The 25,281-nt window shown below is 43.4% G+C and overlaps 1 protein-coding gene across 5 annotated transcripts in view; it reads left to right on the forward strand.

Annotated features, from left to right (window-relative positions):
* Positions 1-25,281, forward strand: part of szt2 (SZT2 subunit of KICSTOR complex) — a 151,421-nt gene that overhangs the window by 95,534 nt on the left and 30,606 nt on the right. For 3 of the 5 annotated variants that reach the window (XM_074668165.1, XM_074668167.1, XM_074668170.1), the window contains 8 exons: positions 624-823; positions 2,828-2,994; positions 3,283-3,380; positions 5,348-5,480; positions 9,523-9,653; positions 12,731-12,778; positions 15,523-15,644; positions 17,527-17,712. In XM_074668165.1, the coding sequence (XP_074524266.1) occupies positions 624-823; positions 2,828-2,994; positions 3,283-3,380; positions 5,348-5,480; positions 9,523-9,653; positions 12,731-12,778; positions 15,523-15,644; positions 17,527-17,712 (1,085 nt within the window). The remainder of the gene's footprint in view (positions 1-623; positions 824-2,827; positions 2,995-3,282; positions 3,381-5,347; positions 5,481-9,522; positions 9,654-12,730; positions 12,779-15,522; positions 15,645-17,526; positions 17,713-25,281) is intronic. The other 2 variants (XM_074668166.1, XM_074668169.1) reach the window with 2 other exon arrangements.

Below are 25,281 nucleotides of genomic sequence, written 5' to 3' on the forward strand. Positions count from 1 at the left end.
CGTCTTAACTCGTTAGCTGGAAGCCAATTTCAGAGCATCTTGAACGATCTTTCAGGACTCAAATAATGTTGTATTCTATGTCTAAACACCAAAACTACCTAGGGAGAGTGGACTCTTGCCTTTATGTCTCTTTTCAAGTTTTTGATCCAAAAAACAGAAAAACATACTTTTTTTTAGGAAGCATTCATCTCGGGCTTGACATCCTGTGAAAAACAGAGTTTACTTCTAGAGATAGTAAACGTTTGTTATCCAATTAATGTCTGTAGACTTTAGTGTCGTTTGGTTGGTTTAAAATCATTTTAAGAGTCATTTTTTACAGTGTAGTACACCAATATAATCAATTTTATTCTAACTTTATGTGCAGAATCAGATTTTTTTTTTTTGAGAAACATTGGTAAGACCAACTGACATTTATCCGTTTCAACAGCTGACCACCTCTTTACCCCCGTACATTTTGAGAGACCAACCTTCCCCCAACGGGTTGAGCTCACGAGTCTTCATGAGTCTTCAACGAGTCTGTAATGAGTCTTTAACGAGTCTGTAATGAGTCTGTAACGAGTCTGTAACGAGTCTGTAACGAGTCTGTAACGAGTCTGTAACGGCTGCTCTGCTTGTTTTTCAAGGCCTGCTGAACACTCTACCTGAGGCAAAGGAAGTGAAGGACAGCACCAGGCAGCGCAGCGGCTCTCGGGTCTTTAGAACATGCCCCTCTTCCATCACCTTAACCCAAGCTGCAGGGAGCACCCCAATGACAGGGCCCAGCACTCCTGAGTCAACCACGCCCACCAACAAGAGCACCCGCCGCAGCTTCTGGGATATACTGGTCAGTAGTCAGGAGGCTGAGAGCCTCCAACCTTAGATTAACTAATCCCTGCACGCAGCAGTACATCATTCCGCAGTGAGACCAGGTCCTTACTGAGCCACCGAGATCCTTTAACAGCTCAGTGTTTCAGTGACCACCAAGTCTTACTCTGTGCTTGGGTTTTAGTCAAAAGGCTTTCTCAAAAACCCTAAAAACTTGAATATCTTGAAAGGAAATTGTGTCCGAACTCTGTGACTCCCAAATATTTGAATTACCTTTTCACCATTCCAAGCGTGTTCGTTGGTCGGAGAAGAAGATCAAAGTTCTCAGTTAACTCAGATTTAATGATTACAGCAAGTCAAGAATGTGCGACAGAGCTTTGGGTTCTTCTTTATCTCCCTGATACAAGTCTGGGACTCTTCCTTTAGGGACAGAACCTGAATATCTGGCCCTCGAACCCTTATATAGTTGAAGATCCTCCTATTCTAGACATCGAGTTTCTGATCTGAAATGCTGTTATCTTCGGGGTGAGTGATGTCTCCTCTCATTTCCCAGCATCGTCCGGTGTTTTCCTAATAAAGAAAGGTTAAATGCACACTCTCACACATGGCACACTTTCATGTTGCCTTATTAAAAATGTAGTCTGCTGCTAAGGTAGTTCTTTCTGTTCTACTCCCCTGCAACTCCAGGCCTGAAGCTGCATCGCTCAAATTTCACATCAGCACACACACACACATTCTCAAAAACAGCAGTTATATTATGCAGTTATTTTCTGAAAACTCAACAGACACTCAGCAGTTATTTGATAGATATAACTATATGGGTAAACAAGTTTAATCGTTTAGCTTTAAAACAAAACCTTTCCTGTTAATGGTGTCGACTCTTCCTTTGTACTTAGTGATCTGTAGCCTCTCAGGAGCTCTCAACCTTCTGCAGGTACACACATTATCACATGGTCACAAATTAATGTAAGAACTGAACACTTAATTCAACACCACATCTTCCTTCAATGTTTAGACTTCTCTGTCGGCTTTGCCTCATTTGATTCTGAGCTCTCTCTGCTGAAGGGCTGTCCCAAAGCAACTGAAGGGGGTGGGGTTAGTTGAACAACCAATAAAGAAAATTAAAAAGCTGTACAACTTAACATGGAGGAACACTTCTGTGTATCCTCTGTGCTTTTGTATATTATTAGAGAGTACATTTTTTCTTTAATTCTACTTGTGCAAAAAGGAATGATGCATTAAAATCAATATCTGATTTAATTATTGATGTGGTCACAGCTCTAATATCTCTTTACCACAAAAAGTTATATATCTATATATATCTATATATATCTATATATCTATATATCTATATCTATATCTATATCTATATATATATATATATATATATATATATATATATATATATATATATATATATAATCATGGTTCTCATTGTTAAAGTCCATAATAAGCAAATAAGTTATTTTAAAAATATGATTAAGTTAATCTCTCCATGATTAGGCCTGGAGTTTTTGAAAGGATCCGATGTAGTAAGAGTTTTAATTTATTTATTTATTTATCTATTTTTTTAATACATTTTTATTCCACTTTGACAAGACCTTCCATTTATATCCACAAGATGTAGGAAAGTATGTTTTTTTTTTAATTCTCTTTGTGCCAAAAGCAGTGATGCATTGGACTCCATATTGTTGTACATTTTTGACATGGTCAAGGCTGTTATATCTTCACCACAATAGTTTCCTTAGCACCTCAACTTGGGAAATTATGCACATTTATATTTTTTATGCATTGTAAAACTATGGGTTCATCTCAGAGGTACTGCACGCACGTACTCACTCTGAGACAGGATGTCAGTATTTCTCTGATGTCAGCAAACGTGTGAAAGGCTTTTCTCTGAATGTGTTGTATGAGCTGATGCTTTCACATGTGGTGACGTGCTTGGTTTGGCTGGTTACTGTGAACCCACCGGTGGTCAGAGTGGGTGTGTTTGGTTTATGTGTCTCCTCTTAATTCCCTGCAGAGTAAGCCTGACTCTTCAGAGCTTGGCAGCCCAAAGACCACCGATGACATTGTGCAAGAAAAAGGCGAGGAGGGCCGAGCGGTTCGACGGAGACACAAGACGGAGAACGTCAAGCAGCAGTGGAGCCAGGAGAAGGCCATGGCTGTGGAGTTGGAGCAGGCCCAGAGGTGAGCTCCAAGAACTGCTCTGTCCCCACACGTTTCACCCTCGCTCGGTGAAACAAAGAGCATCCAGTGTTTCTGGTATCAGTCAAACAACTGCTGACATGTGAGGAGGCAGAAATGTCTTCCTCAACGCCATGGCTGACGCTGTCATGGGGCTGATGTGTAAAAACCATCTACACAGTTTTGACCTCATCCCACACCCTCTGAATCAATAAACACATAAAGCTGTTAAGCTACAGGGACTGATGTCAGAATGCCTAAATGCATTATGGGTGTTCTGTGTCTACCAAGGAGGCAGGTGTGCCAGTTAGAGGAAGGCGATGTGGGCACTCTTCACCCCATCTACCAGCTCACCTGCCAGCCCTGGATCACCTTCATGGCTAAACTAGGTGAGACTCATCAGGACCATCAGTTCAGGTTTGACCACCTTGTCCAAAGACAACCAGTTCAATAACACATCTGCTAACCTGTCTCTGTGTCTGTGTGTGTGTGTCTGTGTGTGTCTCTGTGTGTGTCTCTGTGTGTGTCTGTATGTGTGTCTGTGTGTCTGTATGTGTGTCTGTGTCTCTGTGTGTCTCTGTGTCTCTGTGTTTCTGTGTGTGTGTGTGTGTGTGTGTGTGTCTTTGTGTGTCTCTGTGTGTGTCTGTGTGTCTGTGTTTCTGTGTGTCTCTGTGTCTGTGTCTCTGTGTGTGTCTGTGAGTCTCTGTGTCTGTGTTTCTGTGTGTCTCTGTGTTTGTGTCTCTGTGTGTCTGTGTGTGTCTGTGTGTCTCTGTGTCTGTGTCTCTGTGTGTCTCTGTGTCTGTGTCTCTGTGTGTCTCTGTGTCTCTGTGTGTCTCTGTGTCTGTGTCTCTGTGTGTCTGTGTGTGTGTGTCTCTGTGTGTCTGTGTGTGTGTGTCTGTGTGTGTGTGTGTGTCTGTGTGTCTCTGTGTGTCTCTGTGTCTGTGTTTCTGTGTGTCTCTGTGTCTGTGTCTCTGTGTGTATGTGTGTGTCTGTGTGTGTCTGTGTGTGTGTGTCTGTGTGTCTCTGTGTCTCTGTGTGTCTGTGTGTGTCTGTGTGTCTCTGTGTCTGTGTCTCTGTGTGTCTCTGTGTCTGTGTTTTTTGTGTGTGTCTGTGTGTGTCTGTGTGTGTCTGTGTGTGTGTGTCTGTGTGTCTCTGTGTCTGTGTCTCTGTGTGTCTCTGTGTCTGTGTCTCTGTGTGTGTCTGTGTCTCTGTGTGTCTCTGTGTCTGTGTTTCTGTGTGTCTCTGTGTCTGTGTCTCTGTGTGTCTGTGTGTGTCTGTGTGTCTCTGTGTCTGTGTCTCTGTGTCTGTGTCTCTGTGTGTCTCTGTGTCTGTGTTTCTGTGTGTCTGTGTGTGTCTGTGTGTGTCTGTGTGTGTGTGTCTGTGTGTCTCTGTGTCTGTGTGTGTCTGTGTGTGTCTGTGTGTCTCTGTGTCTGTGTCTCTGTGTGTCTCTGTGTCTGTGTTTCTGTGTGTCTGTGTGTGTCTGTGTGTGTGTGTCTGTGTGTCTCTGTGTCTGTGTCTCTGTGTGTCTCTGTGTCTGTGTCTCTGTGTGTGTCTGTGTTTCTGTGTGTCTCTGTGTCTGTGTCTCTGTGTGTCTCTGCGTCTGTGTCTCTGTGTGTCTCTGCGTCTGTGTCTCTGTGTGTGTCTGTGTTTCTGTGTGTCTCTGTGAGTCTCTGTGTCTGTGTTTCTGTGCGTCTGTGTGTCTGTATGTGTGTCTGTGTCTCTGTGTGTCTCTGTGTGTGTCTGTGTCTCTGTGTGTCTCTGTGTCTCTGCGTGTGTCTGTGTCCGTGTCCCTCTTTGTTTCTCTGTCTGTGTTTCTGTGTTTTTGTGTGTATCTGTGTCTTTGTGTCTGAGTCTCTGTGTCTGTGTCTCTGTGTGTGTCTGTGTTTCTGTGTGTCTCTGTGTCTGTGTCTCTGTGTGTGTCTGTGTCTCTGTGTGTCTCTGTGTCTCTGTGTGTCTCTGTGTCTGTGTGTGTCTGTGTGTCTCTGTGTGTGTCTGTGTTTCTGTGTGTCTCTGTGTCTGTGTCTCTGTGTGTCTCTGTGTCTCTGTGTGTCTGTGTCTCTGTGTGTGTCTGTGTCTCTGTGTCTCTGTGCGTCTGTGTGTCTGTATGTGTGTCTGTGTCTCTGTGTGTCTCTGTGTGTGTCTGTGTCTCTGTGTGTGTCTGTGTCCGTGTCCCTCTTTGTTTCTCTGTCTGTGTTTCTGTGTTTTTGTGTGTATCTGTGTCTTTGTGTCTCTCTGTGTCCATGTGTCATCTATGTCATGTCATCTACGCCTGTGTGTCTTTGTTTCTCTCTGTGTCTTTGTGTCTCTTTGTGTCTTTGTGTCTCTTTTTGTCTTTGTGTCTCTTTGCGTCCTCCAGACTGCCCCTCTGTTCAGCAGTGCATGGCTGAGATTGCGTCCCACTTCCTGCTCCCGTCCATCTTGGCAGAGATTGTCACTCTGGTCAGTTCCCTGGCCAATGATACGACAGTGAAGGTTTTTGAGAAGAGGAGGTAAGATGGTTGGAGACCCGGCTGGCTGATGCTCTGTTTTTTAGATTGTTTTAGTCCAGGATCTAGACTGTGGGTCTGGCGGTATAAATTCAGGTAAATCTTCTCTGCTGTCACAGTTTAACTGCCTTTGTTACCAAAGCATCCAGCTGCTCTTTGCTCCCGCTCATCCAGTTGTTACTTTACTCCTGGTGTTAGATATCCAGTCAGAGGTTTAACTGAAAAATCGACTCAAACTCAAAAGGAAAATGTCAGAGCCTGTGTTCACAGAGCTGCTCTGAGTCCGCTCAAAGAGCTCCGAAGTTAGCCTAAAAATTCCCAGGCTGGACTCTTAGCCTCAGAGTGATTCAGGAATTATAAACAGCGGTTTGATTTGACAGAGCGACCAAAACAACAAACCAAAGGTCAAAAAAGAACTGGAAAGTCCATCTGGACACAGAGCACAGTCTGCTGTTGGCTCAGCTCCTGGAGGAGAATCAAAGTGGATTCTGAGGGAAACTGGGTCCTGAGGTCGAGGCACAAGGGAAGAGGCAGACTTGGGAGCTCATTGCCTAACAAACCAATAGATCGTTCCCTCTCCTTGTGCACACAAGCGGCGAATGTGAGATGGGCTGGTACGTGCTGCAATCACAAATGAGAGCGGAGATAACAGCATACAAGTGACATTCTCTAACAGTGTTGTAGTCTACCATTGAGGCTCTGTCTGATGACATCACTTCCTTCCTTTAAGAATAATATAGAGTTTTATCTGCTCAGGTACTGGACTGTTTAGGGGGTGGATCAGCAGCTAAACAGCTGTCTCAGGTGGCAGAAACTGAGATTAGCGTATTGGGAAAGTCAGACCCTAGTATCAGCACCATGAGGCTTCTTAAAGTCCTCCTCCCTCCTCCTGACAGTTTTTCACCTTAGGTGCTCTCTGAAGGCCGAAGGACACTGTCACACTGGCAAACGGTGCTGTGCTTAAGCACGCTTCATCCCTAAAGCACGTTTCATTTAGCCAGTGTGACCACAGGCATGCCGTGCTTAAGCACGATTCACCTCTCTGCTTTGGCACGCTTTAGAGAGGTGGGCTTTTGCACGGTTTACGTAATGCGTGAGCACGCAGACAGGGCATGTGATCCATGACGTATGATCACCGCAATCGCATCTCTCAACAGTCATTTTAAACAAGTGCACACATGTGCAGGTCGAGTACGAATATCAACAAAGTCACATGTGACCCCTGAATGACCCCCCAGAAGCCATAAGTTCCAATGTCATCAGAGGATATGTCCCTCTAGAGTCTTCTCATGGAACCACAAGGGTTCTGAGTGACTGAGCGCTCTGACGGCCATCCGGGATTCAAAGAACCATAGTTACATTCATAACTTTCTTTCTATTTCATCCCTCGAGAACGTGTAGCAACAAAGTCACATGTGACCCCAAATGACCCCAGAATCTCATGAGATCTCTGCATGAATTGTGGGTGTTTGCCCTGGTGTGTGCGAGTTGCTAGGTTGCAGGGGGTGGAGCGTTCGTCAGGTGGTGCAAACACTCCCTCTCTAAACCCAATTTCACCGGGGCAGCCTGAGGGGCCCAAGTGTCTGGCCGCGGAGGCTTCGGGTACCCCGCTGAAGAAAAAGTCTAATAGCTGGGCACTCACCTCTAGAGTAGACCTGCTATTGGCTGAAGTGGGTCAGAAGAAGGAGCTTCTCCTGGTGCCAGGTGTGGCTTGCCTTGTCACTTTTGATAGACGCATTTTGGAGAGTTCTCAGCTCGATGCCTGTGGAGCCAGGGGCTGTTTTTCCCAGCAGCAGCTTGATTAGAGGGCTGCATGCACGCCGGACCCCTGGGTAATTTTCACCCTCACCCAGGGGTATGCTCAACAGCTTTGACACCGGCCCTTAGCTTCCGACTGGGTCAGGGTCATCACAATAAGAAACCCAGCAGTTATCCACCCTCCTGGTCAAGGGTGCCATTCTTGGAATCCTTGTCCTGGAGTGGTTCACATTGGTAGACCTCAAGGGTACATACTTTCACATTCCAATTGTGCCACATCACAGGCAATTCCTGCGGTTTGCATTTCAGGGGCAGCATTTTCAGTTTAGGGTTCTCCCCTTTGGGTTGTCCCCCTCTCCAAGGGATTTTACCAGGTGTATGGCAGCGGCTCTGGCACCTTTGCAGTCGGTGGGTATAAAGGTCCTGCCCTACCTTGACAATTGGCTGATTTGAGCAGACAGTCCAGGATACAGCTCGTCTGTTGACCCATGTGTAGGGCTGGCAGTGAACATAAAGAAGAGTTGCCTGGCCCCTTCACAGCAGATAACTTATTTGGTAAATAGTAAATGGACTTGAGCTTATATAGCACTTTTTTAGTCTTGAACTACTCAAAGCTGCTTTATACCACAGGTCACACTTACCCATTCACATCCATTCGCGCTCACATTCACTCACTGATGCACCACGGTGTTTCTATCAGTATGTCCATCAGTATGTCTAACACAGTCATGCCCTTTCATACCCATTCACACACCACTGACGCAGCAGTGGTCACCGTGTTCAATCGTAGTCAGATCTACAAAATGTGCACGTAGTATATCCCGTCCCCTTCGCGTTGTCCTGGATAAACGGGAATTCTCTTTTCCGCACATTCTGGAACTTACAAGAGTACTTTCTCTTCTTACTCATTCCTTCTTCTTCTGTTCTGTTTGCCATGCTTGACTTCGAGCCGAGGTATAACCGTTATTACAACGGCGCCCGGTCAGAAGAGAAGGATGGTTTGGCAATATTGTTGTCTGGGTGGAAATCGGGAGAAATTCATGAGAATTGTGGGCCCGGGAGATTTTCGGGAGGGGCACTGAAATTCAGGATTCTCCCGGGAAAATCGGGAGGGTTGCCATGTATGCCTGCACATGTGTGAGACGGTGATATCCAGTGCTTGAAGCACCCCCTTTGGTGGTCAGGAGGGATGAAACAGAACCATAGTTACATTCATAACTCTAGTTTCTCGGGTCTCTACTTGAGGCTGGGTCCGGCACCACAAGAAACCACATAAACACCAAGCCACGAAACGCCATTTTCACAACAGAGATAAACATGTTTACAGACTGGTTCAAAAGTTGATTTCAGTCTGAAAACATCATTTGTCTATCAGCACACACTGTACAGGGGGTGGTGTTTTTCAGACTCTGCATTTTAGACGATATTTCAGCCCCGTTTCCACCAAGTGGTCCAGTATGTATCAGTACAGGTTGGTAAAACCTGGTCCTGTTTGTGTTTCCACAGCCAACCATACCCTTCCTGGTTGGCATTGTGTAAGTCTGATGCTGATAGCTATGTCAGCTATGGTATTGCGTGACGCCACAGCAGTGTGACATTGTGGAAGGCTGTTTCGTGCCGCCATTTTCCAAACAAATAGAAAGTTCTCTTCAGGAAGTGGACTGGACCACAAAATGTGTGCTGTACAGAGACGAACCAGACTGAAGTGTTTAGTAGAAACATGGCTTATGATAAAGAGTTTACCCTATTAGAGGTACAGCTCAGCTGATTGACACACAGGTGCCCTATAGTGTGGAGACTCAAAGCCTGCCCTATTTCCAATATGGCCCTTGTCAAGTCAAGTCAAGTCAAACTTTATTCATATAGCACATTTTAAAACAACCGCAGTTGGCCAAAGGGCTGTACAGGGTTACAATCAAGATCAATAAGAACACAATCAATTGAAACAAACGTTAATAAGAATAATTGAAAACAGTGGGTAGGTGGACAATTTGCTTCAAAACTCAGTCTCAGAAACAGACGGGTGACATCCTGGAGACCATGCCCATTTCTCATAGTCTGTGGTTTGTTTGCAGGGTCCATGGTCTAGAGTTACCTGAAAACTCCTGCTGGTTGGTTGAAGTTTGGTGTTGCGTTTCTCTGTGCTCCATAGAATTTACCAAAAACAATCTAATGCAGAGGGAAAGAGATACTCTTCATGCTGAGGGATCCCTGTCAGCTGCTCATCTCAAAGATCTTCGTCATGTTTACTACAGCACTTATTTCTGTTTTTCTTCAACCTCTCTAGCTGTCCTCAGTCTGGAGACATATTTGTCCCATTCTCTCTCGTCACCAACGTCAGCCTGCCCCCAGGCACCACAAGGAGCTTCATCCTCGTCGGGCGCAACTTCCATCAGTGGCACTGCAGCACAGAGCAAGGTAACTACTAGAGCAATTTTCTCCACCAATCACAGTGCTCTCTGACTGGCTCAATGCTTCTCCCTGGCTATACTTTCTCAACCTGACAGTGCTGCACAGTAACTGATTAAAAATCCATGACGCAATGTAGTCATCCTTACTCAGCTCACTTTAGAAATACTTTGGCTCTGTGAGCCACAAAAACAGACCATCTCCTGGATGTGACTCCTTTTAAGTCCCAACAACAGCAAACAAATGTAAACTCTTAGATAGTCACAGCCCTGGTCACACCCAAAAAGCAAACTTTTGCGTTTGACCCTAAAACCGTTGTAGTGTAAGTGGCCCCTCAGACACCACAGGAAGAAACTCATCAGCCCCCCTGCAGATGTTTACAGAGCTTTCTGTTTCCTCTCTGAACACGGGCAGCCACACAGTCAGAACAGAGAGGGCAGGATTCATCCTCCACTGGAAAGTTTCATTAGCTTTAGCACACAGCACGTCACACAGGCTAACGGCTTAAGTGACCTTAAAATAGTCTCGCTTTTGTATAAAGCCTGTTCACAATCCAGGATTTAACATGAGACTATCAACTCTAGCATTAACTATTGCTAAATGCTGTTTCTCAGTATCTGTGGTTGAGTTGAATCCATTTACAACGCATAAAACAGAGGTCCCCTTGACAACATCACACTAACCAGCAAAATTTAGCAATGGGAAGGGAGAGGTCTGTGTTTTTCTCTGCTGAAAATGATTTCTGTGATTAATTTTGTAGTGATGGTGGACACTGGAGCCTCACTGTCAGACAGAAAAAGGACAGAAGAGCAGAAGAAAGAGAAACAGCAGAGAGATAGAGCACCAGCTAAAGGCTAACACAGGGGCTAATCTGTTTGTGCTAATGTTGGCTCCAACCCACAGTCAGCAGTTTTTCTGCAGTGGTCTGTTCAAACTTGAGAGTCTATCAATAAAATGAAGAGCCAGGTTACACTTACATCAGATGCAACATTTACTTTTTATCCTGGGAAAAGTTGTCTTGCGCTAAATAATTAGTGTTATAAAGAATACATGTTCTCCATGTATTTTTTTCCAAACAAACACACACCTTGTCAGAACGTCTTTATGACAGTGGGTGCTAGTGCTAATGGGAAATGGAGTCTTTATCCAAAGGTGTCTCTGCAACCAGCTCTAAACAGTCGTCAAAGCGCCTTTAGCTGATATGTTCTGTTTTCATCAGGGTTATAAGGCAGTATTTGAATGTTTGCCTTTCCCTTTTTTTGTATATGATCAGCTGTGTGTGTTTATGTGTTGTGGCTCAAACGATATACCCGACCTGATGCCTGATGAGCCACAGCCAGTGGTATAATTGAGTGACCCAAACACTATGGCGAGTTTTCGCTCATATGGATGAACCAAGCTCCTCTGTTTTTTGTTTAATTAAACATACTAGTGCTAATAATAATGATAATATAAACCTCATTTATCACCCTAACAGAGGCATGCTACAATAATTCCCGTGGTTGAAAACATGTTCCAGTCAGTTTTTGATGTCGGAAACTAATGTAACTCCAAATTAATGCAGCAGATAAGTAAATATTTCAAGAGAATTATTCAAATGGTGACGCAAGCCCGAAATTTAGTACAAGCACCTGCTTATGCAAATTAATAAAATCCAAGATGGCAGCCACTTTTAAAAGATGGTCCCCATTTCTTTAAAGTGCTCATTATTTCAGAAGTTCAAATGGTGATGCAGGTATGACCTTTGGCACAGATGCTCCCTAAGGGCCTCTCTATTAAAAAAAAAAACGTTAGACACTTTGAAATTTAAGATAGCGGCCATTATTCAAGAGGGTCTCCATTTCTATGGGATGCGTGTTCATTCAATAGTTTAAATAGTGATACAAGCATGGAGTTTGGCACAGGTATGTCCTGAGGGCTATTTTAAAAAAAAGAGTTAGATCAGTTAACCAATCAATCTTTATTTTATGTAGTGCCACATCATAACAAACATTATCTCACAACGTTTTCCAAAAACCAAAACCCTAAAACCATAACTTGATGAGATTCCGGGAGAATAATGAAATGTTCAGCAGCTGTTGTTGCCAGTGGGATTAAATGGAGTGATACTACACATTGAGGTATGGGAACAGCTAGGTGTGGGGTCTACCTTCATCTTGAAACATGGCTGCCATCTTAATTTTTCTAGTGTCTTTTATTCCTGGAGTCTCTTAAAGTGTTGGTTTGACTTTGAATCTTTTTTGAGCACTCTCCATTCAGCTGTGTTACCTCACTCATCTTTCTGCAGACTCCGTACCTCGTCTTGATGTTGGGTTTTTGTTTATGAAATGAAATCTAGTGAATGTTAACAGGTCGAAACCTGTAAATCATTTTTGGAAGGTGTCATGAGATGATGTTTGAAATAATTGTGCACTTAATAAAACAAAGGTTGATTGATTGAAATGGCTGCTCTCTTGATGAAAATAGCTGCCATCTTACATTTTCAAGTGTCTAACTTATTTTTCTAGGAGACCAGCCCTTAGAGATCATTTGTGTCAAATTTCTTGCTTGCATTACTATTTAAACATTTTTTTCAGCTCACTTCTGCACTAGACGTTTAAGTTCTCCAGCCAGCCACTGAAAAATTTCTGACTCCACTGAGACATTTGAAAAGATGTTGCTACTCTAAACAGCAGATTTAAGAGGATGCAGTGTGAGCCGTTAAAAAGTGAAGGGGACAGAAATATAAAGTGCAACTTGAGGTCACCAAAGGGTACCCTGAGGAGGTTATTTGATGAATGCTTATGGGGAAAGGGCGTTAGTTTAATGTACAGTGCTCCAAGACTTGACCTGTGTCATCAAGCGGCATGCTCCTAACTCCTGAAACCTTGTGTGTAGTTCAGACGTAGAGTTGAAGCATGAAAGTTTGAGCTTTCCACATGCTGTCCTCTCTGCTGCCCTCTGACTCTGTGTTTCTCTGCTCATGCTGTCAGCTGTCTAACAGTGTGTGTGTTCTTTTACTAGTGTCTGCTTACATCAGTGTGTGTCATGCTGTGTTTCACTGTCCATGCTGCCTTGCTGTTTGTACCATTTCTGTTTGCCTACAGAAGACAGTTCAGATGAGGAAAACACGCCAGTGCTTAATAGGTTCACACGTAAGTTTTTCTTTAAGCATCAAGAATCCGTGCTGATGGCTTATCTGCTCATTTCTTTCTCTTTTTTTGTCTGTTTGTTTTAGAAATATACTTATAGAAGCAGGGAGAAGTGATTGTTAACTTTTATTTAGATTTCAATTGCTACAGTGATGAACGGTCTTTTAAATGACTGATTAAGTTATATAACACTAAACACTAAAAGTGAGCAAGGAGCTGTCACTGTTTGTGATATAAACTTTAATGGAGGACGAAGAGCGGCCTCATTTACTGTCTGAACTCTGTGACGAACGGCGGGCGCGTAAATACCCCTTCTCTGGTGTTGGCTCACTCTCCCCGCCCCCGCCCCCCTGAAGTTTACTCGCATCACCGCTGCACCTGCAGCTCCGCACAACTTCTCCCACGGTGGACTAGAGGGCAAAATGGCTCTTTCCATACAAAAGTTTGCCGACCTCTGTTCTAGCAGGTTGGAGCAGTTTAGCAATAATCGGCAGCAGTAATGAAGAGAGGCTGAGATGAAATAGTCTGTAAGGCCCTATTTTACAGGGCGTAAGCCTACGCTAAGCCACTTCAGTTTGCATCATTAGTCTGCGTCAATTTATTTCCTGTTTAGCAAACATGGACGCTGGATGGAGATGAGCTTGGCTAAATGAAATGGGCAACAATGGTAAGCCATTTAGCTCATGGTGCAGGAAAATGAATATAGCAGGTGTGTGCTTATGTGTGGTGTGTCATAAAAAACATAGTGTATGGAAGCAATGGCAAAAATGTGCTTTCATGACACCAGTCTGAAGCTAGCCATAAAGCCAATGTCAGATCGCTTGATCTGCAATTGCACTTTTTTCTACTGCGCTGTTGTTATTAAACCATTGTCTCTGAAATACTAAAAAAATGAAGTTTTGTGATTTATATCCAATTAATGGCAATAGTGAGGTCTATTGTTTCATTATGAACATTTATAACAAGTAGGGGCTTAGGAGGTACTGCAGCCCCCGACCCCCTACTACCACCACAAACACAAAAATGTTCAGTCAAATGATTTTTTTTTTCACTTAAATCCATGCAGACAGCCTGGCAACCTTTAGTGTAACATCTCAACGCACATCAGGATCTCATATTCACTGGGTTCCCTCCTCACTCATGGTTACAAAACAGTCCAAACAGAAATGACTTTGCAGTAAAATAACAGTAGAATACTGGCAGCAGGGTTGTCAGTATTCTACTGTGCTGTTTTGAAACACAAGAGGATTTTAACTTAGAAATTTCCTCGTAACTTTACAGTGAATTTGTTACAGTGTAAGCTGATGTAGTTGTATCATGTTAAGGAATATCCCAGTGAAAGAGTCTGTCACACTCTATTCCTGCTGATACATTCTGATTGAAGTCAGGACCTCGGTGTGCTTTGCGCTGCCACCTGCAGGTGAAAGATCAGACTGAGTTTCCATCCAAGATGCCTGAATTGAGAAAGTTAGCAAAGTGATGAGACTGGCAAGTGTATGCTGAATGCAGATAAAAAAGTTTCAGTCTTCTCTCTTCATGGAAGACAGAAAGTTATCAGCAGCTTTTCGGAAACCCAACCTTTGTGCCCCGCGGTTCAAAATAGCAGAGATGTAGGAGTGGTAACATTTACTCCTCTCATCAGGGCACAGGCATCAGCTGCTGCATTTTGAAGGGCCATAGATATTCACAGTCATCACTAGTTTGTCCCTTCTCTGTGCCTGTACAAACATGGCAGTGCATGGTGGTGCCTATGGGGACGGAACGTGGATGGCTCATTTGGAGCCAGATTTCATGTTTTTTTATGAATTTCCTTCTGTGTTATGAAACGTACAGCGTTTACAAGTAGAAGCTGGAGTTAAAGACATTTCCTCAGTAAGTTGTTGAGGGATCTGACAGAGAAACACTCCCCTTTTCTCCGTTACTGACATCGATCATGCTAACGCACGTTTTTCTAATGGCTGAAAGTTTCAATGATTGAACCAAACCAGAGACACGTTCCTTCTTCTAATGAGCTGATACTAACCTCTAACATCCTACAGACACATTTCACAGTTCTGGTGTTAAACTGTAGTCTTACAATCAGGATTGAAAGTCAGACTAGTTAGTCAGACTAGTTAGTCAGACTAGTGAGTCAGCGTAAAAGGAGTCTCTTTCCATTTTGTTTCCCTTTCTCTGAGTTTCTCCGAGTTGCTCTGAGTTTCTCTGAGTTTCTCTGAGTTTCTCTGAGTTTCTCTGAGTTGCTCTGAGTTTTTCTGAGTTGCTCTGAGTTTCTCTGAGTTTCTCTGAGTTGCTCTGAGTTGCTCTGAGTTTCTCTGAGTTGCTCTTAGTTTCTCTGAGTTTCTCTGAGTTGCTCTGAGTTGCTCTGAGTTTCTCTGAGTCTCTCTGAGTTTCTCTGAGTTGCTCTGAGTTGCTCTGAGTTGCTCTGAGTTTCTCTGAGTTGCTCTTAGTTTCTCTGAGTTGCTCTGAGTTTCTCTGAGTTGCTCTGAGTTTCTCTGAGTTGCTCCGAGTTGCTCTGAGTTGCTCTGAGTTTCTCTGAGTTTCTCTGAGTTGCTCTGAGTTTCTCTAAGTTTCTCTGAGTTGCTCTGAGTTTCTCCAGGTTTCTCTGAGTTTCTCTGAGTTTCTCTGAGTTGCTTTGAGTTTCTCTGAGTTTCTCTGAGTTTCTCTGAGTTTCTCTGAGTTGCTCTGAGTTGCTCTGAGTTGCTCTGAGTTGCTCTGAGTTGCTCTGAGTTTCTCTCTCCTCTCTCCAGCTCATAAAGGCTACCAGCGCTTTGAGGCTATGGAGCACAGTGATGGGTTCAACCCCATCAATGCCGGGGCAGGACTGGCCCCCCGCCAGAGGTTCCTCCTGATCAGCATTCAGGACAAAAAGGTGACTGAGCACACAGGTTCCTGTTCTTTGTCACATTGTTAAATATCACCAGGTTTTTACAATATTTCACTATAAATGACTGAATGATCACTTCACAGGCACAGTTTAATACAGACACAGTAAAAAACTGTGGACTCTTCATGATAGAATTAAAATACAGTGTTTCACGACATTTACTGTTTCATTTTAGACTTCAACACTGCATCAATACCACCCACTCTAATAACACAGCAAATTAATGATATTACTGTTTCCCACATCATTTATATTCTCTGTTCTTTAAAAGTGAGTAAAGTGAGAAAGTAACACGCAAGACATCAAGAGGTCAACTGACCTATGGCTAAGCCCCGCCCCCTCTATCCACTCAGACAAACATTCAGTGACAGGTGCTGTGGCAGGTGTCACAGTAGGAGACATTTCCCAGGGTGCTGTTGATGATTGATGGAGACAGAAAGATCACTGATGATCTTTCAGTCCCTAAAAGTCTCTAAAGTCCACATTGGAGGGAGATATGAATCATTTTATTGTTGAAGGTTCATAAAAAGCTTCAGTTACAGACTAAATTTACAGCTCCCAGAGCAAACCTGATAAACAGCATCTGGTTAGCATCAGCATCTCAGAAAACAAGACAGAGGATCAGCATTGGTCAGGACAAAAATATAACCTCCTTTTTACCATCTTTACCAAGAGTGTGTCTCTGTTAGTTTGGAGCTACAGGATTTACACTGAATCATTCAGCACAACGTTTGACAACCTTTGTTATCTAGACTTTACATATAAGCTAATGAAGCTAAGCTCCAGAAGCTAACTCAGCTTAACTAGAGCCCTTTAGACAACAGCTAACAATGATGTTGGATCACCAAAGAACAAAAACTAGAAGAAAGCAGACCAATGATCTCCCAACAAAGAGACATGATGAACAACACAGCTAGGAGCTAATGCTAGGCTAACTTTAGCTAACGTTGGAGAAAATCCCTAAGTGTCGGACAGACTGCAGTGGTGGTTCTAGTGTTACAGATAATATGATGGATAGCTGATGTCAGCTGACCTTAGAGCAGATGGAGACGTCCGTCTTCGTTTGATGCACACAGAGTTCATGTTGGTCCGCTGCAGTAAGTGACCATTTACAGTGACGTGATGTGAAATACAAACAGTAAATTATTGAGAAATTACTTTGATGCATTAGTAATGCAAACAGCAGCCTGTAATTCACTGAAACTTTACAGCCAGGAACTTTACTGTTAGACCAGGAAACAAGATGGTTCCAACAAACAGGATTTCATCTGCACGTCACCTCTGACAGCTTCTATCAGCACTACAAGCAGACTGTTGTTTGTCTTCGTTCTGACAGATTTGTCAGCCCGCTCACTTCCTTTCCTTTAGTTTAGGAGCAGCATTTCAAGGGGCAGAAGAAGGGCACCCCACATGAACTGCAGTGGATCAGCTGTGACATAGAGTAATGTTCGCCCTCCCTCAGCCTGTTTTCACTAGATGGCTTCAGCCAAAAAGTCCTCAGAGTGTCTGTTGTAAGAAAACAGACGTATACGTACATTAATGAAATATGAATTGATCTGCTTCATAAATATAGTAAGGCAGGTATCACAGAACCATCTCAGTCGAGGTATTAAAAGTACAGTTACTGCAGTTTTTCAGGGATTATTCAGTAAATGAAGTCCGAGATTTGCATCTTTTACATTTTCAGTGACAGTACAGTTTTGATATTGTAGTATCATACAGCTGTTTTTGATTGAGATGTTTGGTTCTCAGGAAATTACTTACAAACATCATCCCCTTATTTTTCAGCTCGCTCAGAATTAAAAGCAGTGTTTGTGTGTGTTTGTGTGTTTGTGTTGGGTTTCCTACCGTCTTCCTGTCATCTTAGGTAACTCTGTACAGCTATAACTGGTCCGTGGACCTGGGTGCTTCTCTGAACCGGGAGCTGGTCCGCCTTGTGAAGTGGCAGAATGCGAGGGCCCATGTTGTCCACTGCCTGCTCAACCAGAAGATGGGCCTTTTTCATCACTTCTGTTTCTCTGATGCCCCCCTCCACGAGCTGGACTCCAAACAGGTAGAGACACTGAGCAGGCTCCTCATGTGAGGGGCAGCATACCCACATATCAGCAGGTCTTTGTTCTGGTTATTGAGGGGGTCGGGGCAACACATAACATCCAAGACACGATGACGCTGACTTGGATCAGCCTAACACTCAGTGAATGCTCTGCAGTCCTGTCAGCTGGCACAGCTCTTTGAGCCACTGTCTGAATTTATCTGGACTGTAGCGTAGCCTCAGTGTTATTACATGAAGTAGTCTGAATGTTCATTTCTCAGTAGATCAAAATTGACACCACTTGTAGTTCCTCACAGAAATCCAGCAGCTCAGCAGTGTTTTCTGGACCCTGTGAAGGTCATGGCATTTCTTTGTCCTTTTTTCTGTATCATGGTGCCACTACATGAGTTTCTGACTTTCATCAGGATCTTCTCAGTGTAGGCTTTTTTAATGGAGCACAGCTTTTTCTGGACGTGTTGCTGTAGTGTCCCACTGGTGAGATCAGGGGTCAGGGTTCACGTAGCAGGATCGCTGAGGAAGGAGTTCCAGTGTTTTCTAGGTCTGTATTGTATATGTTTTTTTTTTTTCTTTCTGAAGTCCAATCACTTCTTTGCTCTCTCCTGACATATTTTACTGTTCCTGAACTTACTGAACTCAGTCTGACACATTTGTTTGGAGGTAAGTCGTTTGCTATTGCTGTATAGGTTCCCTGCACATTGCACACTTTTGGATGGCCAAGGCTTGAAACCGCCATCACTTCTAGCTGGTGAAAAATGATTGCTTCTTCATGAAGGAGGAAAGCATCTTATTTTCTGGGTAATTGAATTGCACAGACTTCATTTTGTTATCCAAGCAGTCTCCCTCAATTCCAGGTAAAAAAGTGAGAAATAACATTCATCTGCTGCTTCAACCGAGCTGCAAAGATAGTTTATGTTTATGCTCAAATTCTGCTCAAAAAATCATGAACGAAGAACTGAGCTTGGTTAGGGTAGAGCCACAGTCTTTGTCTCTCTATAACTATTATAAGATGAGAAATAAACAGGGCCCCCTTCACAGGCCAGTGTGGCCATTGCTGCCTTAACACAGAGTTAACAGAGAATAGTCTGAATCATTTACCTTTTTTTTGAGCTTGTAAGGAAAAAGGAAAGCTCTGTTGTCTCTGTTATCTGTTAAACAGGCTGTAGAGCTGAATAAGAACAGAGTCTGTGCACTGAAGACAGATACTCAACGGCCTTTAACCTCCTCCCCTGGGCCAGTTTGCAAAACAAGCTCAAAGAATTCAAAGATTCAAACTTTCTCTTTCCCTTGGATGGCCCTGCTCATCACCACTACTTAGCCGTAATGAGTCCCGACAGAAGGCAGAGTCAGAGCAGCAGAAAATTTGCCTGAACAGAGCTTCATCTGTCATGGTCCTGATGAGAAGCAGAGGGAGCACCAGTGCACATTTGACCCTCCGCCCCGTGGCTACGGTGCAGCCATCTCTGTCACACTGGGGCATCTGGGCCCTGAGCTGCTCCACTGAACAGACTCGCCCCAAGTTCCTCTCCACAGCAACCAGGGCACACCAACATTGTTCCAGAAGTATCCAACAGTAAAAATAACAGGGAAACCCAGCAACATGAATAAACAGAGCAGTTGTTATGAAAGATTCATGGCTCATTTGTCATCTCCCTGCCATACAGGGCTGTACAAACCGCGCAGGCCGTTTCCTCTTCCTGCTTCATACAGAAGACTGAGTTAGTGAAGAGAACAAGCTCAGATTACATCCTGATGGAAATGGACCATGCTTTGCTGATACTAGTTTGTCAGTTACTGGAAGGGTAAACAGGCTGTTGTAGAGCTGATCAGATACTAACAACAACAGCCTCACTGATGATTGATGGAAAGGTACCGACGATACGCTCAACAGCATCTGTCTAGGAAAGCAATGTCTTGATCCGCTATGTTAACTTGAAACTACTACCATGACTACTTGTTCTGTGATAACAGGAAATCGAATGCTAACATATAATAAAAATAAGCTTCATTAGAATAGAATAGAATAGAATAGAATAGAATAGAATAGAAAAGAAAATACTTTATTTATGTTCTTAAAAACATCTTGCCAAAGCCAGTGTTCAAATAAAAGGATTAGAGAAACATGCCAACAAGCAGTGGCGTCGTTAGGCCTAATTTAAGGGGCTGAAGCCCCCCCTAAAGTATCATCGAGCCCCCCTAAATGATTTGAGGTGATTTCAACATACTACTCACACCCTCTGTGGGTTTTCGCGGGAGATATGAAATCGCGAACGAGTCCAGTCTTTTGTATAGCTTTTTTCAAATGAACGGTGAGAACCGATTGACACTCGTGAGTGAGCTGTTCGTTCTGAGACCTGCAGGCAATTTGTATTCAGTAATGGCCTGCAAACAAAGGGCTGACAGAGCAGCGAATCAGTTATTTTTGTTCACTGAAAAGCGCTGTTCAAAAGAGTCGACTCGTTCGAGAACTTCCCATCTCTCGCGAAAACCATCCCGGTACTAGGACAACTAAAGTTACGAAACAAAGCCTCTGTTTAGTAGTGGAAGGAGATAACACTTTGATAGTAGAAGCTAGCTTAACTAATGAGGTAAAAACGACTCACAAAGGGCACACAAGACCGTTTGGAGAGCTGAAGAGTTTATCTGATGAGGCAGAGACAGGCTAAACTTTCATATTGACTCCCAGCGTTTGAGCTAAGCTAGGAGCGGTGGGCAGGCTTTATCCGTCTCCTCTTCCTTGTTACTGGACAGACAGTCAAAAAGATGGAGGCTATCTTCTTGTCATGGACTCAGGAGTAAAAGAAGACACAAGAAGTCTTTATTTAAGCCATCAATGTAGAATGGATATCAGGAAGTTTTTACAAAAAGTAAGTATTTATCACAGATGGTAGTTAACAATTGACTCCAGCCACCTGCTAACAGTAGTTTATGATTATTATTATCATTATATTATTATTATATTATATTGTGATGAATACAACAATAATAATACATTAACAATAATCACTCCACCATCCCTATAGATCTGTAGGAGTCAGGGCAGAGGAGCACAGGGAATGAGAGGGGAGAGACCTCCACTGGAAAGGTGAGTCTAAAGATAGAGTCATTTGTCTGTAGGACACTGAAAATAAATAAAATCGAATTTGAATAAGTAATATGGTAAAGATGAGATAGCCTAACTCGGTGGGTAATAATAACAGCTAAAGCAGAGCCGTCATAAAATTAGAAGTGATAGATCTGGTCTAAAAAGGAGAAATGAAACAGGTTAAGAGGATTTAAATAAATAAAATAATAACAATAAATTATACTAAATACAATCAGCTGAAAGCCAGACTATAAAGGTAGGTCTTGAGTTAACTTTTAAAAATATGAACAGTAGGAGCTACCCTCAGGTCTTTAGGTAGGCTGTTCCACAGATGGGGGACATAATAATAGAAAGAGGCTTCCCCAAGTGTTTTAGTTCTAACTTCAGGTACAATTAAAGACAACTACCTGATGACCTGAGAGCCCTACTTGGCTCAAATGGTGAAAGCAGATCTGATAAATATAAAGGAGCAAGACCTTTAAGAGATTTTTTAGACTAATAAAAGAACCTTAAATTCTATTCTAAATCTTTTCTAGTTACTTATGTGCCAAAATTTTATCAGTCTGACTTCAAAATACAAAACTATTATTGTGTTGTCTGCAAAAGTCATGGCATTAGCCTCTATGTTGAGCAGTTATTAACTCTATGGGCTCTAATTCCGTGGCGCAGCGCAGGGGGCGCAAGCCTGGCGCAGCCTGCGCAGCGCTAATTTCGTGCGGCGCACCACCGTGCGCTGCCAATTTGACAATTTGGTAGACCGTCTGCGCAGAGATGGGTGTGACGGCGCGCCAGGGGGAGTTGACGGCGCACCAGGGGGAGGTGTCAGCAGATTCATGTTGGCGCAGTGACAATTTCGTGCCAAAAAAGTGCGCTGAAAGCTCGCCAGCTCCAACCTGGTCTGTCCTCGGCGCAAGGCGGAGCGCACCCCACGCAGCTGTAATTTGGTGACAGGCGCACATGTGCGCACATGTCAACAAAGCCTCAGAGGCAGGTTTCCAGAGTGTCAGGCATATTTTAATGCAATAAACAATCACAGCAATCACTGTTTAATGTAACTGTCTGAACCAGCATATACATTTATATCTATATTAACTGTCCCGTCACATCTGATGTCAGATTAAAGCCGTTTGTCATAATGGAAAGTTAACCTGACGGCAGCTGGAAGTTTGATGCACATCTTATAATTAAACAATAAACAGCCTTAACATCTGATACTGAGTATATATCTGGTTCTCTCATTTCATTTAATTCAAAGAAAAGAGGGAGAAAAAAGACGAAGAAAAAAAGAGATGAAATAAATGTATGTCACTCAGGATTTCCCTGTGATTTCCCAAATTTCTCTGTTTTAGTTTTTATTTTTAACGTGATCTAAAAAGATGGAGTACATTATTGTAAGGAGGATGAGGTGGAGACACTGGGAGAGTATACAGTATATCACCAAAGGCTCTGCTTGGTGATGACAAACCAGGAGTGGAGGTGGATCAAAAGTATTCTGAATGGATAAGCGCAGCTCTGCGCTCATGTGCGCCTGTACTGCGCCTCTCTTGGCACTGCAGGAAACTTGCAAAGTGCGCCGGTCACGCCCTGTGCGCACAGCGAAGGCCGGCGCAGGGCAGCTGCGCCTGCGCCTGCGCCTGCGCCTGCGCCTGCGCCTGGTCTACGAAATTAGAGCCCTATGTGTTGTGTTTCGTTTGTTACACATTTGATCATATGCATCTCCTGGGGCTGAAGCCCCCCCGTCCCTAAATCCTAGTGACGCCCCTGCCAACAAGCAATCACATATCAAGAGTAAAAAGACTAGTAACATCAATCAGAAGCAAATTTTAAAAAATCAAAATAAATCTTGTTTCACTGATCAACTCCTTGTGGCTGGACCGTGGTCAGAGGGCGGGTTGGAGGGACAGTCTTTGGTCCACACAGGGCAGCTCTTGTCCTGGTCTTCCTGGCTCTGTCCCTGGGGCAGCTGCACAGCTTGCAGTCGCATTATGTATGGAAGGGTGGTCAGAGGAAGGTGCAGGGAGCGCCCGTCTCAAAGTCCTCTGCACTTTGCCCATTCCCTGCTTCTGCACTGGACTTGTAAAGCCTCAGCTTTGGCCTGATGTCTTTGTTCAGGCGTTCGTGCAGAATCCCAAAACTGGAACAAAGAGAACTTGGTCATGAAAGTCAGAGCCAGTATGAAACATGCAGCCTTGAACCAGAATCTGCTGGTATTCTAGTTTTTAAAAACTTGAGAATCCTCCCTGGGTTCCTCCTTTTCTAACCTGAATATTTGGTCACTTAAACACCTATCAGGAAATCCCCATCTAAAGGAACATTAATCTGTGTTCTGAGCAGGTTCTGCTTGCAGGAATCTTGGTCTTTGCAGTACAGGAAGTCTGCTGTGCTGCTGCTGCTGCTGTTGTTGCTGCTGTTGTTATGGATACAGGAAGAAGAAGCGGGAACAATGTGCATTGTGTCATGATGTTCTTTGTGCCTGAGATGTTCTCCGCGTGTCACTGTTTTGATCAGGATACCCTATAAGCAGCAACAACCAGTTTGCTCACACATGTAAACAGGTTATTCTGAATGTTTCAGAAACAGGAATATTGACTGTAACCCACACATTGACTGTATGTCAATGCAGCCAGTGTTCTTTCAATTCACACACAGTGAGCTGGCTCAAAGTTCACTTTACACTAGGCTTTACACGATCACATTTTTTGGGCCGATCACCGATCAGTGAGTATAAATAAACCGATAACCGATAACCGATCACCGATCCGATCACGTGAGGAGCAATATTTAAACTACTTGTTTATGTACATATATACTTATGTGCTGTTTCCTGAGTATCAGTCTTGCCATGCCCCAATCTGACTGAGATACATGGGTTAAACATCAATGACCTCTGGAGGGCATTAAAGGACTGACAAGTTCAGTTAAGTTCAGTCTGGACAATCAAAAATATAACCCAAGACAAAAATAATTAGCCCAACTTATAGTAATTAAATTACTTAATTGTAATTAATTACTTTCTTGTAACAAGTAAATACTGCAAATTAAGGACAGTAATGCTGCCTCAAACATACTGCAGCATATCAATTAAATTAACAGTCACAGACTGTAACTCTAGTGCAAATTAGAGCTGTGTATTGATAAGGTTTTAACCATTCCAATGCCTTATCAATCCCTGCTTATCAATCCAATTCCTTATCAATTCTCTTATCAATTCTCACTACGGAAAAATAAGAACTATGTGATTACAGATCTAGTAAAAAAGGTTCCTTTATTTATATTTTTTCTTTTGTTTCAATGATAGTTATTATTATTATTCTGATCATTTATTTATTTATTTAATTATGTAAATTATGTAAATTAGTTAAAGCTGTATCCTTTCAATCCTGTATTCTTAATACATACATAGCTAGTGCCCTGGTCGGGGCACCCCATTCTAAAATATGTGGACACACCCCTGCATGTCAGCGCAAATCTCTCTGCAGGTCAATATGTTGCTTCGCTCATCAAAAGATAGATTTATGCTGAACAGAGGGTTCAACTCGTGGATTAGAGGGAGTTACAACGCAAAATGGGACTTTACTTTCCCCAGGTAAGAGTCAAACAGCTCCCCAAGCATGCAACGCGTCTCTGTCTCTCTCTCTCTCCAGTTAAATTGATGTGGATCGCCCATCTGCGTCCCGTCTGCTTCTCCGCAGTCACAAACAGGATGAGCGCAGACGTTTGTCACAAAATACTTTAAGGGCGCGTAAAAATAATAAAAGCCATTGTAGAAAGTTGTGCTCTACAAAGCCAGCAGTGTGCCTGGACATATCGTTCCTTCTAATCCCTCCAAGACCGACCATGTCAGTCCGAGACCCATCGAGAACGGGAGACCCCGAGACCAAAGACTGTCGAGGCCGTGACAAGACCGAGACCACGAAAAAGTGGTCTCGAGACCAAGACCGGTCTCGAGAACTACAAGCCTAATTCCCGCATCGTCTTTTTTTGGTGAAATATAGCCACACCTTGGACCGTTTAGCGCGAGCCGGTGACATCTCTGCAACTGAGAGGTCTAGCAGCAACAACAAAAAGCACATGGAACCACGTCACCGTGCATTGCTCGTGGGGTGCGTTCGTTTGCTGTGTTAGCACACCCCGGGAGGAATCGATAGGGGAACCAAAATGGAGTTTGACTAGCAATTTCAAGGAATTGGTTAACTGCGGACCCAGTTCCAAATTAAAACTGGTTATCGATGCGCAGCCCTAGTGCAAATAGAACAAAGTTGCCTCAAAACATTCATATACATCCACGAAATTAACTGTTTTTTAATCATTAATCATTTGCTCTCGGATACAAACAAATAAACATGTTGATGCTGTGAAACTAGTTTGGAGTAAATGAGACAGATTAAACACCACCATGACGTCATTGATTGATTGGTGATTTATGACATGACGCCCGATCCTCATCATTACAAAAACGCCAAATATCGGCCGATCCGATTAAGCTG

This window comes from Halichoeres trimaculatus, unplaced genomic scaffold (assembly GCF_033239565.1).
Source record: "Halichoeres trimaculatus isolate MK-OKI-2021-1 unplaced genomic scaffold, fHalTri1.1 fHalTri1_scaffold_4, whole genome shotgun sequence".
NCBI lineage: Eukaryota > Metazoa > Chordata > Actinopteri > Labriformes > Labridae > Halichoeres > Halichoeres trimaculatus.